We start from the raw sequence: 17,018 nt of genomic DNA, 5'->3' as shown, positions 1-17,018 counted from the left end.
AAAGCCACATCTGGACAGCTTCCTGACACAGAGGGCGAAATCTGGTGCCCCCTGCTTGTTGGTATAATACATGGCAACCTGATTTTCTGTCTGAATCAATATGACTTGGTTGGACAGCCGGTCTCTGAAAGCCTTTAGAGCGTTCCAGATCGCTCACAATTCCAGGAGATTGATCTGAAGACCTTTTTCCTGAAAGGACCAAGCTCCTTGAGTGTGAAGTCCGTCTACATGAGCTCCCCACCCCAGGAGGGATGCATCCGTTATCAGCACTTTTTTTCTGGCTGAGGAATTTGGAATGGACGTCCCAAGGTCAAATTGTCCACCACTGCAAGGAATTCCGAAAATCGGTGGACAGTTGGCTCACATCCTCTAGACTTCCTGCAGTTTGATACCACTGGGAAGCTAGTGTCCATTGAACTGATCTCATGTGTAGGCATGTCATGGGAGTCACATGAACCGTGGAGACCATGTGCCACAGAAGACTCAACATCTGCCGAGCTGTGATCTGTGGAGACGCTCGAACCATGGACACTAAGGACAGGAGGTTGTCTGCCCTTGCCTCAGGAAGATAAGCTCGAGATGTCTTTGTGTTCAACAGTGCTCCAATGAATTCCAATTTTTGAACTGGGGTGAGATGGGACTTGGGAGTAATTGATCACGAACCCCAGTAGTTCTAGCACCTGAATAGTCATTTGCATGGACTGTATAGCGCCTGCCTCCGAGGTGCTCTTCACCAGCCAATCGTCGAGATAAGGGAACACATACACTCCCAGTCTGCGCAGTGACGCTGCGACTACCGCTAGGCACTTTGTGAACACTCTGGGCGCAGATGCCAGACCAAAGGGCAGTACACAGTACTGAAAGTGATGAGTTCCCAGCCGAAATCAAAGATACTTCCTGTGAGCTGGGAGTATCGAAATGTGTGTGTAGGCATCCTTTAAGTCCAGAGAGCATAGCCAATCGTTCTCTTGAATCATGGGAAGAAGGATGCCCAGGGAAACCATCCTGAACTTATCTCGAACCAGATATTTGTTCAGGCCCCTTAAGTCTAGGATGGGACGCATTCCCCATTTTCTTTTGCACAAGGAAGTACCTGGAATAGAATCCTAGCCCTTCTTCCCCTGGTGGAACGGGTTCAACCGCACTGGCCTTTAGAAGGGTGGAGAGTTCCTCTGCAAGTACCTGTCTGTGCTGGGAGCTGTAAGAATGAGCTCCTGGTGGGCAATTTGGAGGTTTGGATTCCAGATAGAGGGTGTATCCTAACCAGACTATTTGAAGAACCCACCGGTCGGAGGTTATGAGAGGCCACCTTTGGTGAAAAAACATCAACCCTCCCCCCCTTACCAGCAAGTCATCTGGTACAGACACTTTTAGAGAGGCTATGCTGAACTGGAGCCAGTCAAAAGTCCGTCCCTTACTTTTGCTGGGGAGCAGAATGGGCCTTAGTCGCACGCTGTTGACGAGAACGAGCACACTGGGGTTGAGCCTGGGCAGGCTGCCGAGAAGCAGGAGTGTACCTAAACCTAGAGTAGGTTTAGGGGGCATACCTCTTCCCTCCAAAAAACCTCCTAGATGAGGAGGCTGTAGCAGAAGGTGCCCGGTGGGAAAGAGAATCCATAGCATCATTATGCTTCTTGATTTGATCAACTAGATCCTCTACTTTTTCTCCAAAAAGATTGTCCCCCCGGCAAGGAACATCCGCCATCCGCTGCTGGACAGAATGATCCAGGTCAGAGACACGCAGCCATGAGAGTCTGCGCATCACTATACCATGAACAGTGATTCTGGATGTCATGTCAAAAGTACCCCTGGCCAGGAACTTGTGACATGCCTTCTGCTGCCTGACCATCTGGCGAAAAGGCTCGGCCAGCTTCGTAGGGAGTGTCTCAACCAAGCTGGACAGTTGACGTATCAAGTCCCGCAAGTGTACGCTCATGAAGAGCTGGTATGACTGGATCTAGGCAGCAAGCATAGCGGCCTGATACGTCTTCCTCCCAAAAGAGTCAAGAGTCCTAGTTTCTCTGCCTGGAGGCGCCGAAGTATAGTCTCTAGTACTCCTAGCTCTCTTGAGAGCGGAATCCACCACCATGGAATTGTGGGGTAATTGGGACCTCATCAATCCAGCTCACCGTGGATTTGGTATTGGGACTCAGCTTTTTGGGGAACCACAGGGCCAGACAGAGGGGTGGACCAGTTTCGCATAAGGACTTCCTTCAGTACCTTAGGCAGAGGGACTGTCACAGCCTCTTTAGGTGGAGAAGAATAATCCAGGACCTCGAGCATCTCAGTCCTGGGCTCATCCTCAACCTCCACAGGGAAGGGAATAGATGTAGCCATTTCCCAGACAAAGGAGGAAAAAGACAGACTCTCGGGTAGAGATAGTCTTCTTTCCAGTGGAGGGGAAGGGTCAGAAGGAATCCCAAAGGACTCATCAGAAGTACCTGGGATCTTCCTCTGATTCCCACAAGCACTCCTGCTCAGTGTCGGATACAACCTGTGTCAAGGTACTCTGACACTGGACTTGCCTCGACGCCGAGGAACAATGTCCTCTGTGGCGATGTCGAGAAGTCGACACCCGATCTGACGGCGGCACTGCAGTGAGACCTCACCACAGGAGAAGGGCCAGGCACCACTGCAGCAGATGGCATGGAAGGCGCAAGAACCCCTGACACCAAAGCTGGTTCTCGCAGTAAGCCTAAAGTACATAAGCATCGCCATGCTGGACCAGACCAAGGGTCATCAAGCCCAGCACCCTGTCACCGAAAGCGGCCAAAAGAACAAGCTATTTGTCCCACCCCTCCTAGAAATAGTGTATTATTCCCTCGTCCATTCAATAACATTCTATGGCCTTTTCCCCCAGGAAGCCGTCCAACCTTTTTTTGAAGTCCGCTAAGCCAACCGCCTTAACCACTTTTTCTGGCAGCAAATTCCAGAGTTTAACTACGCGTTGAGTGAAGAAAAATTTCCTCCGATTTGTTTTAAATTTACCACACTGCAGCTTCATTGTGTGCTCCCTTGTCCTAGTATTTTTGGAAAGCGTAAACAGATGCTCCACATCGACCCGTTCCATTCCACTCATTATCTTATAGACCTCTATCATATCTCCCCTCAGCCGCCTCTTCTCCAAGCTGAAGAGCCCCAGCCTCTTCAGCCTTTCCTCATAGGGAAGCCGTCCCATCCCCTGTATCATCTTTGTCACCCTTCTCTGCACCTTTTCCAATTCCACTATATCTTTTTTGAGGTGCGGCGACCAGAACTGAACACAATACTCGAGATGCGGTGGCACCATGGAGTGATACAATGGCAGAATAATATCCTTATTTTTGTTTTCAATCCCTTTCCTAATGATACCCAACATTCTATTTGCTTTCCTAGCCGCAGCAGCACATTGAGCAGAAGTTTTCAACGTATCATCAATGATGACACCTAGATCCCTTTCTTGGTCCATGACTCCCAATGCTGAACCTTGCATAACATAGTTATAGTTTGGGTTCCTCTTTCCCACATGCATCACTTTGCACTTGTTCACATTAAACGTCATCTGCCATTTAGACGCCCAGTCTGCCAGTCTCGTAAGGTCCTCTTGTAGTTTTTCACAATCTTCCTGAGATTTGACGACTTTGAATAACTTTGTGTCATCGGCAAATTTGATTACCTCACTAGTTACCCCCATCTCAAGATCATTTATGAATATGTTAAAAAGCAGAGGTCCCAGCACAGATCCCTGAGGGACCCCAGAATATTGACCTTTTAATCCTACTCTCTGTTCTGGAAACAAGACCCGGATACGCTCGTCGAGAGCCACCATCGGAGAAGGCTATGGGGCCAGTGGAACAGGCGGTAGCAGAATCCGTGGAGGCTCGGGAGCAGGTACTGGGCTGCCAAGAGACCAACGCATTAGCACCTCCTGTACCGAGGGGGAGCGGTCCTCTCGGCGCCAACGCTTCTCGAGTGCTGTCTCTCAACGCCCCAGAGCTCCCGGTACCGTGCATCGAAGGAGAACGATGACGGTGCTTCTTAGCCTTCGCTTGATGCCCGTCATCGAGACTCCTCGGTACCAATGAGGAGGACATGGAATCCTCACATCTCCTCAGGCCCGGGTCCAGGGGCCTGCATAACAGGAGGCCTCGAGGCAGGTGGAGACCCACTCGACGCCTCACTGCTCCCAGCGTGAGTTGGTCTCTCAGCAGCCATTACCTCTCTCCTCGACGTCGATGCTCCTGTCGATGTGGACGCTGCCGACCTCAGTACCGAAGTCGACGTCGAAGGACCGGACTGAGCCTCAAAAAGTTTCTCTCGTTGGGCCTCTCAAGATGCTTGGGTCCATTTCTTCATACGAATACACAGACTACAAGCGGTTGGGCTAAGGTCGGGCCCAAGGCACTGGATACACCAGGCGTGGGTATCTGTACCTGAGATGGTCCGGTTGCATCGAGTACAACGTTTGAAGCCGCTGGGTGTCTTCGATGACATGGAAGAAAAAACAGCTTCGGCGAAATCAAAGGACGTGATTGTGCCAAGAAAAAGCACAAAAAATGGAAAAACCCGACCGCGCGGCCCAAAGGCCGGTCATGTTGAAAAATAAAGGAAACGTTAAAGGTGAACAAAAAATAAGAAAACTACAGGAAAACTTCTTTTTTTTTGTATTCTTTTAAAAAAGAAAATAAAAACGAAAATAAAGCGAAAGTCAGTCGCGAAGAGTAGTTCTCTTCCTGGGCCTGATGGAGCACAGAGAAAACACTGCCGCACCTAACAGTGGAGAAAAAAAAGAACTAAAGAGGCACGCTCGCACGGCGGGCAGGCGGGAAGTCGTTCGCACTGCCCGCGCGACGGAACTCTCTGGAAAGACTTTGTTTTTATTTTGCTTGCAAAATTTTTTGCTGATTCCTGGGCCGCCGTGGACGTCGACCCACATATGAGAACAAGCAGCCTGCTTGTCCTCGGAGAATGTTTTTTATCTCAGGACTATTGTACTGTGTGCCTCCCACCCCTTTGTATGCTTGGCTTTTGTGAAACTGAGCATGTGCAGGGGGAGCTGCCGGCGTATCAGCAGCCCAGGAAAAGCAACACTAACAGCCAGGCTTCAGACGGAGGAAGGCTTCTGCTCAAAGGGCTTAAGGACCCCCGCCAGCTCAGGTATGTGGGGTCACAGTGAGTGGGGAAGAGAGTTGCAGGGGGTGGGACAAAGGTTTAGACCTCCCACTTTGGGCTCTGGTCCCCCTCCCAAAAATCCGAGGTCTGGCTACACTCTTGGCATGTACATTACTGGCCGCATGATGCAGAAAGAGGTTCAAAATGGTGGCTAACTCACGTGGCAGACATGGGAGCACACTATATTAAAATGAATGGTAAAAGACTAAGTTCACAGATAAATGATTAACTCAAGAAATTCAGTGGGTGGAGGACAGAGGTAGACAAGACTGTTCAGGAATTGTCTCAAGTAACTTCCAGAGGGGGGAATCTCTGAGAGCTGAAAAATATTCAGAAGGCAGCAACAAAAAGCAGATCAGTAAGGGAATTCCGTCACCAAGAAACAGCAGAACAATGAAGAATGCTCATTACCAGAAGTTTATTCACCACACTAAAAACCCCAACACAGCCATGTATGCTGTGTCAGGAGCAAATAGTGACTGTTAATACATAAAACATGTTAGTAAAATCATAGAAGAAAAGTCAAAACAACAGTTAAAATACAACTCATATGTAAATCTCTCATAACATACTTAACTACAAGCATATTGATCCTGTCATGTCATGCATATTTACAATTGTAATAATATGCACAAAAAAAAGCTTAAAAAAATAAGTAAGGCATGTGAGCTATTCATAAAAATACTCGGGCGATACAAGAGCCATTAAAAGGTTACAAAAAAAATTAAAAACAAAGTGAAAACAGGATAAACGTTACTTACCAGCTCTCAATACAGCACACAGCATGCAGTTGTGGCAAACCTACACATGCTAAGTACTATTTTTATGTGCAATTGAGCATGTGCAGATTCACCACAACTGCAAGTCGTGTGCTACATGTATTGAGAGCAGGTAATTAACTTTTATTCTGTTTTTACTTTGATTTTAATTTTTTTGTTATCTGGTGTAAGAACATTTTACTGGCTCTTGCATTGCCTGAGCATTTTTTTTGAGTGGTTCACTTTATTTATTGCTTTTTTTTTTTTTTAAGTTTTTTGACTAAGTAGGTCACACCTTTGAGAAACACATCTTGGGTATGTTGGCTTTCTATTCCACCTCATTTTACGATTGCATATGTATGTTTTAAGTCAATATTATTTTAATCATGCATGTTATTACAATTTTACATATGTATTATGTGACAGGATCAATATGATTTTAGTTAAGTATGTTATGAAAGATTTGCATGCGAGTGGCATGTGGGTACAATTTAAGTGTAAGTGAGAATGGGATGTTTGACCACGGAAATTCAAATCCTGGAGAAGAAGAATCTTAAAAAGCTTTTTAAGATTCTTCTTCTCCAGGATTTGAATTTCCGTGGTCAAACATCCCACTCTCACTTACACTTGTGTTTTCCCGTGGGGAGTTCGAGTTCTCCGCTTGGCTGCGGATTCTTTGGTACAATTTAAGAACACAAAAATACCCACATTGGGTCAGACCAATGGTCCATCTAGCCCAGTATCCTGTTTCCAACAGTAGCCAATCCAGGTCACAAGTACCTGGCAGAAATCCAAATAATACAACATACCATACTACCAATCTCAGAACAGTAGTGGCTTCCCCATGTCTGTCTCAACAGCAGACTATGGACTTTAATTATTTATTGTGTTGTCACTGTCATTTTAATTGTTATTTTGATTTTTCTACTATGATTTTATTAACACTATGTTTTATGTATTTATTAACATTCGTTATTTGCTCCTGACACAGCCCTAAGGACAGCAAAACATGGACATATCAGGCTGTTTAGTATGTTGATACTAATGTGCTGAATAAACGTCTGGTGATGTACACTGCTGTTTCTTGATGACTATTTTCTTTCTGATCTGCTTATTGTTGCTGCCATCTTGGATCTTGTGGATCATTTGCCTTGCTGTTTCTTGTAATACACAGAAAGTTAAGGAAACTTTGATTAGAAGTAATACTAATATGAGGATGAAGGTGGAGAACTTTGAGAATCCTTCTAGAGCAGCTAATCATAGATTCTTGAGCTTAAGCTGCCATGTCTCCATGTGAAATGTTGAAAAGATATTTGACTGAAGTTCTGGAAGTTTCTTCAGATGTGATATACAGTCTGCAAGTCTAAGGGGATTTTCCAGTTGAGATGGATCCACTGGATGTTTCAGATATTCTGGAACATTCTGTTTCTGATACAGTAATCTCTTCAACTATGCTGCTTATATTTGCCTTGATGTCTGATAAGGATTGGACACTGGATGTTTTTTAAGACATCAGAATAATTTGCCTCTTAATTTAAAGATCAATATTTTCTAGGATATTTCTAAAGATACTCAAACAAGAAGGAAACAATTTCTCTTGTTGAGACCAGGGTTAAGACAATTGGATGCATTATTTTTCTTTAAGATTTTCTTTGAAATGTGTAATTACATATCAATCTGTGCATTATATATTTTTTGGCCTAACTCATATGACCAGCTTCTTAGCCTCCAAGAGATCTCTAGTGTCAGCCCCCATCTCCTATAACTGGCACTGATGTGGGTGATTAATCTCAATTAAAATATTAAGGAGTCCTTTTACTAAGTGGCGGTAGGCATCTGCGCACATTTTCCTAGCACTAAAAAATACTTTATTTTTAGTTTAGGTTTTTTTTTTTTTTTTTTAGCACCGGGGGCATTTGGGGAGGCAGAGAGTAGGTGTACCCAGTGCTAATCGGTTAGCGCAGCAGCACTGCCGCATACAAACCAGTTAGCGCGTGAGCCCTTTGGGCATACTAGATATGCGTCTGTATGGACTCACGCACTTTGTGCTTTGGGAACTTAAAGATTGGGGTTTAAAGGAGGAATTGTAGGCTAGCAATAGGAATCTCTTAGAGCTAAAAGAAAATCCTCCAAAAAATGGAAGAAGGAACCGACTAAAAATAATAAGAAACAGCATAAGAATGTCAACTCAAATGCAAAATGCTGATAAGGAAGGCAAAGAGGGACTTTGAAAAAAAAAAATTGCGTTGGAGGCAAAAACACATAGTAAAATTTTTTTTTAGGTATATTAAAAGCAGGAAGCCGGCAAAAGAATCGGTTGGACAGCTAGATGATCGAGGGGCTAAATGGACAATCAGGGAAAACAAAGCCATAGCAGAGAGATTAAATGAATTCTTTGCTTCGGTCTTCACCGAGGAAGATTTGGGAGAGATACCAGTGCCAGAAATGGTATTCAAAACTTGTTGTAGAAACTGAATGAAATCTATATAAACCTGGAGTCTGTAATGTGGCAATTTGACAAATTGAAGAGTAGCAAATTTTCTGGGCCAGAATACTGATATAATTGAAATTTAACTTACATATTACTAACAATAGTTCTGCAATTTATCTTTAAAATCGAGCATGGTACCGGAAGATTGGAAGGTGGCCAATGTAATGCCGATTTTTTACAAAAGTCCCAGAGATGATCCAGGAAATTATAAACCAGTGAGCCTGACGTCGGTGCTGAGCAAAATGGTAGAGACTATTAAAAAGAACAAAATTACAGAGAATATTCAAAACCAAGGATTAATGAGAAAAAGCCAATATGGATTAATTAAAGGAAAATCTTGCCTCACCAATCTATTACAGTTCTTTGAAGGGGTGAACAAACATGTAGATAAAGGGGAGCCGGTTGATATTGTGTATCAGGATTTTCAAAAGGCATTTGACAAAGTACCTCATGAAAGACTCCAGAGAAAATTGGAGAGACATGGGATAGGAGGTAGTGTCCTACTGTGGATTAAAAACTGGTTAAAAGATAGAAAACAGAGAGTGGGGTTAAATGGTCAGTATTCTCAATGGAGAAGGGTAGTTAGTGGGGTTCCCCAGCGGTCTGTGCAGGAACTGCTGCTTTTTAACATATTTATAAATGGCCTAGAGATGAGAGTAAGTACTGAGGTAATTAAATTTGCTGACGACACAAAGTTATTCAAAGTTGTTAAATCACAAGAGGATTGTGAAAAATTACAAGAGGAACTTACGAGACTGGGCTTCTAAATGGCAGATGACGTTTAATGTGAGCAAGTGCAAATTGATGCATGTGAGAAAGAGGAACCCGAATTATAGCTATGTAATGCAAGGTTCCACGTTAGGAGTCACTGACCAAGAAAGGGATCTAGGTGTCGTCGTTGATGATACGTTGAAACCTTCTGCTCAGTGTGCTGTGGCGGCTAAGAAAGCAAATAGAATGTTAGATATTATTAGGAAAGGAATGGAAAACAAAACTGAGGACGTTATAATGCCTTTGTATCGCTCCATGGTGCGACCGCACCTTGAATATTGTGTTCAACTCTGGTCACCGCTTCTCAAAAAAGATATAGTGGAATTAGAAAAGGTGTAGGGAAGGGTGACGAAAATTATAAAGGGGATGGGAAAACATCCCTATGAGGAAAGGCTAAAGCGGCTAGGGCTCTTCAGCTTGGAGAAAAGATTGCTGAGGGGAGATATGATAGAGGTCTATAAAATACTGAGTGGAGCGAAACGGGTAGACGTGAAACGTCTGTTTACCCTTTCCACGTGTAATTAAACTCTGGAATTCGTTGCCAGAGAATGTGGTAAAGGTGGTTAGCTTAGCGAGGTTTAAAAAAAGGTTTTGATGGCTTCCTAAAGGAAAAGTCCATAGACCATTATTTATTTATTTAACACAATTATACCCCACATTTCCCCACTTAGTTGCAGGCTCAATGTGGTTTACACAATACCATAGAGATATTATTAAAATGGACTTGGGGAAAATCCACTGCTCATTTCTGAGATAAGCAACATAAAATGCTTTGTACTTTTTTGGGATCTTGACAGGTATTTGTGACCTGGATTGGCCACTATTGGAAATAGGATGCTGGGCTTGATGGATCTTTGGTCTGTCTCAGAATGGCAATACTTATGTATATATGCTAATGGCAGTGGCGTTCCTGGGGGGGGGGGGCGGTGGGTGTGGTCTGCCCCAGGTGCACGCCGCTGGGGGGGGGGGGGGGTGCCGCGCGCGCCTGTCCTTCGTTCATTCCATGTTCCCTCTGCCCCAGAACAGGTTACTTCCTGTTCCGGGACAGAGGGAGCATGGAACGAGCGAAGGACAGGCGCGTGCGGCACCCCCCCCCCCAGCGGCGTGCACCCGGGGGGGGGGGGGGTCTTTCACAGGGGGGTCCTTTCGCTGGGGGAGGGTCACGATGCATCCGGAGGGGGCGCTGCACCCGGGAGGCAGGGCGCATCGGCGTTCCACCCCGGGTGTCAGCCCCCCTAGGAACGCCACTGGCTAATGGCCACACACTAAGTGGGAAATTAGCACCTGGCCATTAATAGAAAAAAAGAAAAATTTAACAGTCGCACTAAAAGTGGCCTCAGTGCATGGGGAAGCCCACATGCTAATCACAGCACATGGCCCCTTTTAGCACAGTTAGTAAAAGGGCCCCTAAGATTCTTTTTCAACATTGTGCTGTTTATTTTCTTTATCAAGCACATTTTCTTCATTTTTTCAAACACTCTGTCCTCAATAGTGTGGAGTTGAGCTTATTTTGCTTTACTTTATTATTTCCTTTTGAATAAACGTGTTTATTACTAGGCTATGTTTAGCACTAATGAACACAACACAGGAAAAACTGACTAACACAGGGTTTGTTTGTTTTTTTTTTTGAAGGAGGCATATCAGGGGCCCCGCCCTTGCGTCAAACGTCATGATGTTGGGGGCGGAGCAATGGCAGAACAACGAAGGGGTTGGCCAGGGAGGGAGGGGGGGTGTTGGCAACGAAAACCTTGCTAGCGCCCGTTTCATTTGCTCTGAAACGGGCCTCTTTTACTAGTATTCAATATTTGCTATAAAAAGTTTTTTTTAATGAATTGCAATGAGGACATAAGGTATTCCTCTGCAATACACATAGGTAAACGGAGATTTTTTATATGTGAGAAAACTTCTGCCAGGTCCAGGACAGTGTATGTGGTTTGGCTGACAACATTTAAATGCCTCATTCTTCATTTTTTTGCCTGCAACTTTAAAAGACAGAAAAGGAGTTAATAGCATTGTACACACATTAAAATAAAAAGTGCCAGTACAAATCTGTGCACGAACCAGAATGTTCTTCGGTGCATAAATATTAGCCTTGTAAAAATTTTACGTGCAAGAATTTTTTGTCTGCATCAGCCCTCTTGTGCTACTGAGCTCCATCTTTCCCTCCCTCAAATGCAGTTCTTACACTTATCTGAGCTTCCACTTCAATCCTCCTCAACTATACACACTCACTATCTGAATGATCTGAGAATGCAGAATCACTGGTTAGCAGAGCAAGGGTCTTGCAGCAAAAGGGAGAATGTTAGTGAATACTTGTTCTGTAAGGAGCCAGTGTAATAAGCATTTTGCTCACAACATAACAGCATTGTTGTGCACACATTTTTGCGTGCAAAGTGCAGGGCCAGCTGCAGGACTTTTTTATGCAAAAATGTTCACACACATTAGTGCACTGCCATTTACACTCTATACTAATGAAGTCATAGGCTATTATTCCTCAATACAGCCCAACAGGCTCAGTGCATACTTTTTATTTTTCTTTGAACATTTGGAATTTAACTCTTGGTCTGAGGTGGATTGGCATTTAGTGTTAGTGCCAGCATGATTATTCTTATCCCTAGGCAAGGGCTGGAATTTGATGAAAGAAAGACTATGAAATAGAATGGAGGAGGAGAGAGAAAAATTGGGCACCCTTGGCTCCAGAGATCACACAACATGATTCAGTGCCTTTAAAACTTTTTTGTAATGTAATAAAGCATGTTAAGCACACATAATGTAAAGTTATGTATATGCATACGAACCTAAAATTCTGCAAGCAGAAAATAATGGCTATTGCAGCACATGTTTAAGTGCATAAAATAATAATTTTGCATACAAATCACAAATTTTACACTCACAAAACATTTCCTGGAATAATTATTTTTGTCATGCAAAAGTTCTGATTTGTGCACATAGAGCCTGATGCACAAGACTGCACACACACACACATTACTGTAACTCATGCACTTTTTAACACTCCTATAATCCATTCTGCATACTATTAGTTCACTGCATTAAGAGTAAAATGGGGGGGGGGGGGGTGTTTAATGCATGCTCACTATGTGGTGGTCTTTAGAATACATTCTTAATGAACAGCTTATAACATATAAATGCCTAAGATAAATATGTATGCTATAACTATCATGGTTGTTTTTCTTTCAGCCCAATAATTACTTTGAGCTCACTCAAAACCAGTCAGCCAGGCTATGTGCCCTCAATCAGATAGTTTTTTCCCTCCTCTGTGGTGTTTGTGCCCTCTTAATTCACTTAGCTCAACCACTGCAGTAACAAACTGTATACAGGATCACAAACCAGGGCTCCTTCTAGAACCCTGCAATTGCGGACCTTAAGTCTGAACACTAAAAATGGTATAGCAAAGACTGGAGTCCCTCTGCAGTATTTCCATTCGGCCCAGAGAGCAGATAACTTGCCCAGTAACTGAACCAAGGTCTTTCACATAGCAGTTTAGTGGTAATTTCTACTAGGCTGGCTCCAGGGTAAAGGGTCTTTTAATAGGCATTTATGTCAGTATGTAGGGGAAACAACAAAACATCTCTCACTACACAAGGACTTTTTCATTAATGATCTACAAACATATTGAAATAGGAAAACAAAGTCAAAAGGACACAGTTTATAATACTGGTCTACACTATATTCACCATGGAGGAGACATGTAAGAAAGTTATTGAGATACTTTAACTTGTATAACCTGGAGATCCTCTGCCCCATCCCCTTTCCTCCCAAAATAATTCCTGAATTAAGGAAAATAATGCTACTGAGACAGCACAGAACAATTTCTCTTTGTTTTGTGGTGAGGTTTGAGAGAAGGAAGGTGGCCCAGCAAATTCTTCTCATTCTGCTGTACTTTGAGCTCAAATATATCCAGGGATGAGACCCATCCCACAAGCCTTCATTCAGAACTATCATAGAATATTTGTCTTTATATTATAGAATCACCCCTCCAACCAATAGACCTATTCTGGTCACTATAGTGATAGCCCTAGACCAGGGAACATATGCAAAGAGGGGCTTCTACCAGAACCCTGGAATAATAGGCCACAAAGTGGGTCCCTAGATGTCACTCTAAAGCAATGACTCCCCCCTCACTTCCTTCCCCTCCTCAAGAGGCCAAATCCTTTTAATTCTTCCTACCACAATGAAATGTTGGAAAGAAATGATAGATAAGGAGTTAAGAATCTCTGAGTCCATCAGTCTATCTGCCTGGGAGCAAATCAACTCTGAAAATGTATCAGAATGGAACCAAATTTGGCATGGAGGAAAAAACTGATAAAGACACACCCGAGTTTAAAGCGGGCCAGAGATTCCAGACACAAAGTCCCCCGAAAACTGCCCCAATACATTTGTATGAGAGCAACTACAGCACGGAAACATCACTGCAGTTACCTTTCAAAACTCTCCTCTTCTTACAGTCACAGAGCGTGATACAGATACAAACATATCTCATAAACAAGCACACAGACACAAATACACCCATAGACACATACTGAGAGGTTGGCAATAATGCATCTCATCTTTCTGCCGCCACCCTAATATCTCTGCTAGGCTGACCCCTGGTGATTCAGATATGTATTTCATTTTCTTTGTTGTTAATTCAACTGATAAATCTAGTGATAAACCATGTTTCTTAATGTTTGCTATCTAGTGACTGAACCATGTTGCTGGTTGCTATATGGTAAATTCTATAAACGGAGCTAAAAAATCAGCGCCAGAAAAAAAAACCCCCGTTACTGAGTACTATTCTATAAACAGAGTTTCAAGTTCAACATCATTTATAGAATAGCACTAAGACCCGATTCCCACACCTAAAGATGGGCATCGGTATTTAAACCATTTGAAACCTGGTGTAAATGCTGGTGCCTAACTCTTGGCATTTGAGCGCAGAAATGGTGCTATTCTATAACAATGTATGCAATTTTCTGGAACACCCCTGCCCACGCCCTCATCTGAGTTGCACACTAGTGAATTAGAGTGCCCAGTGTTATAGAATAGTGTGCAGGAAGATGCATACGCAAATTCCAATTACTGACAACTACCTGCAATAATTAACAAATTTCAAATACTACTGCTGCTCCTTGTGATCTTGGGCAAGTCACTTAACCCTCCATTGCCTCAGGTACAAACTTAGATTGTGAGCCCTTCTGGGACAGACAAATATCCAGTGTACCTGAATGTAACTCACCTTGAGCTACTACTGAAAAAGGTGTAAGCAAAATCTAAATAAACAAACCAATTTATGGCTCATTAGCTAATTAATTTCCCCGTGCATCTTCAATCCATGCACAAATTTCAGCACACATTTTTCAGCACCAGGGGGATTGTTTACAGCCACCTACTGGAAGAGAAACAGGGCATTTACCTGTTGCCTTTGGAGAGTGGTTTAATACATACATCAATATCACTGCCTCTTTTCTGCCCAAATTCTTGATATGTGCTTTTATACACACTTATGTGGCTGTGCAATTTTATAAAAGCCATTTTCTGTGTGTAAAATAGGTTCAACACATGGAAAAAGCTTTATAAAACTACCCCCAACTTCCCTAATATGTTCTGCTTACCTTTAACAGTAAGAAAAGAACATTTATATTCCATTATTCATCGTTCTCATTACCTGCAGAGCCATTAACAAACATACAAGAATACTCTGCTTCCTCCTCAGGAAGAGATTCACAAGGTACCAGGGGTTGGTCCCCTTCCAAATGATTCCAACAATCATCTTTTAAGGTTTCACAGAACCTTCGACATGGGGGTTGTGTTACCAATATGGATGAGTTACACCATGGCATTAGCAGCAAGCAAAAAAACCATTCCAAGTAACGGTGGCACTGAGATTTCAGAAGCCCCTCCCAATCATGAAAAGCAGCTCGGACCTCTGCTACAGTGCTATGATTCAAATAATTAGGCAGCATGAAGCTCTTTATTCCCAAGCTGTGGCAAAATGGCAAATTGGTTGGTGTTGAGAAGCAGCGAGTAGCTGCTGGAATCAATCCAGGCAAAAAGAAAACACTTCTTGTGGCACTCTCTCTAACATTTGGATTGGATTTTTTAATGTTGGTTACTAAACCAAAATCAAGAGATTCAGACTGATCAGTAGAAAGCAATCCAACTAAATTAGTTGCATCACTATTAGAAATGGAATTATTACTGGTCCTGCTCAGCAATATCCCAGAGTGCTTAGCGAGATCAGTGCTCTGAGGAAACCGATTGCTGTTATTAAGGTGATAAGCACTGCTATCATAAGATGACTGGTTCAAACCTTTGACATAATTGTAAAGGCTATTTTTAAAAGCAGGGACCACATGGGAGGGACTACCATCAAATGTGTTTTGGGGGTGATTATTCTGTGGGTCCTGCAAGTCCAGAATTCTTGGTTTCTGGAAAATACCTTCACTTTCCAAGCTTTTTCTTTGGAAATCACCAAATTCTTTTACTTTTCCCAGACTACTGACTCTTTCCTGGCTCCATCCTGGAGGAAACTGATAAACTGACCCTGTGTTATCACCAGACTCAATGACACCACCCAAGGAAGCAGGTAAGGAAGTACTACCTGGCCGATGAGTCTCATATGGTTCTAAGAGACTTGAAGTATGATTCTGAATGAAAGGAAGAACAGATTCTGGATATAAACCCTTCCAAAAATCTGTAGAATTAATGTGAAGTTCTTTATCATTGTCTGATTTCACCAATCTATTTGCTGATTCTTCAGAGTCACCCGATCCATTAGAGTCACTAAGAGGATCACTAATGCTGTTTGACTCAGGAGTAGCAGGCGGTATAACAATATGAGTAGCAGCTGTGGGTCCCACTGTTGAACTTTTCTTAGTTCTGTTATCCCACCACTGAACCATGCTCCTGATTCCATCAGCAACATTTAAAATCTCAGCACCTACTCCAGCAATATTCTCTTTGTTTTCTTTTGACTGAGGATGTAAATTTGTAGCTGGTGCTGTGGTAAGGACTGCATCTAATTCTGGCCTTCTCAGCTGAAAAATATCCCATATCCTTTCATGCTGCTCTATTGTACTTTGAGCAGTTCTGCTTGTACTTTGTAAAGGGCTGGAAGTTTGCTCTGTGGTCCCCGATACTGTGATATTTGACACCGAAATTGAAGACTGTTCTGTAGTATCCAGTATTTTATTTGTCTCAGCAGCTGAAGACTGGTCTGTAGTCCTCCATGTCGTGCTCACTGTGGAATGGGAAGGTATTGCTGGCTGCTTTCCACCCCAAAACCAGTCAAAAAACTGTGGATGTGAAGAATCAATGCAGACAAAGAGTAGCAGCAGGGTCACAAATCTCCCAGCTGCAGCCATCAGAAGCTGCTATAGGATCAGAGTGTGGTTGAAGAATATCTCCGATAGTTAACATTCATTTGTCCTCTGTGGTTTGCAAGCCCTGCTCTACGCTGATTACTGAAAAACTCAGGGAGGTGTGGCTAGATCAACCCAAAACCTAACCTCCTTTGCAGCTCCCAGCCCCTCAGTCATGCTGCACACAGAAAGTTGAGGGAGTAAAGTCTTCGCTGCTTATGTTCTCAACTATAGACAAGACTATAAATGTGAGACACTATCACATACCTGGAAGTTTTTGTATCTTTCCAAACTTCAAAGCTAAACCTTTACAACTTCAGAGCAAGCAAGGGAATGCTGCCAAAAACCTGTATCAGTAGTCTGCTAGTTTTATTTCATTCGAGCCCTCTCATGCACACTTAATGCTTTACTGCCTGAATTCAGATTTAATTGCATCTCTGAAATCATATAAACTAGGAGATTAAGAATTAAATTCCTCTCTACAGT

The 17,018-nt window shown here is 43.2% G+C and overlaps 1 protein-coding gene across 1 annotated transcript in view; it reads right to left on the bottom strand.

Moving 5' to 3' along the window:
* The window catches only part of COL18A1 (collagen type XVIII alpha 1 chain), a 782,170-nt gene extending 765,549 nt beyond the window's left edge, over positions 1 to 16,621 (bottom strand). Inside the window, exon 1 of the mRNA XM_030210084.1 lies at positions 14,837 to 16,621. Within this exon, the coding sequence (XP_030065944.1) occupies positions 14,837 to 16,535 (1,699 nt within the window). The 5' untranslated portion in view covers positions 16,536 to 16,621. The remainder of the gene's footprint in view (positions 1 to 14,836) is intronic.
* Positions 16,622 to 17,018: the final 397 nt, after the last annotated feature.

This window comes from Microcaecilia unicolor, chromosome 7 (assembly GCF_901765095.1).
Source record: "Microcaecilia unicolor chromosome 7, aMicUni1.1, whole genome shotgun sequence".
Taxonomy (NCBI): Eukaryota; Metazoa; Chordata; class Amphibia; order Gymnophiona; family Siphonopidae; genus Microcaecilia; species Microcaecilia unicolor.
The sequence above is the reverse complement of the archived record's forward strand: the minus strand, read 5'-3'. Positions and strand labels throughout refer to the sequence as shown.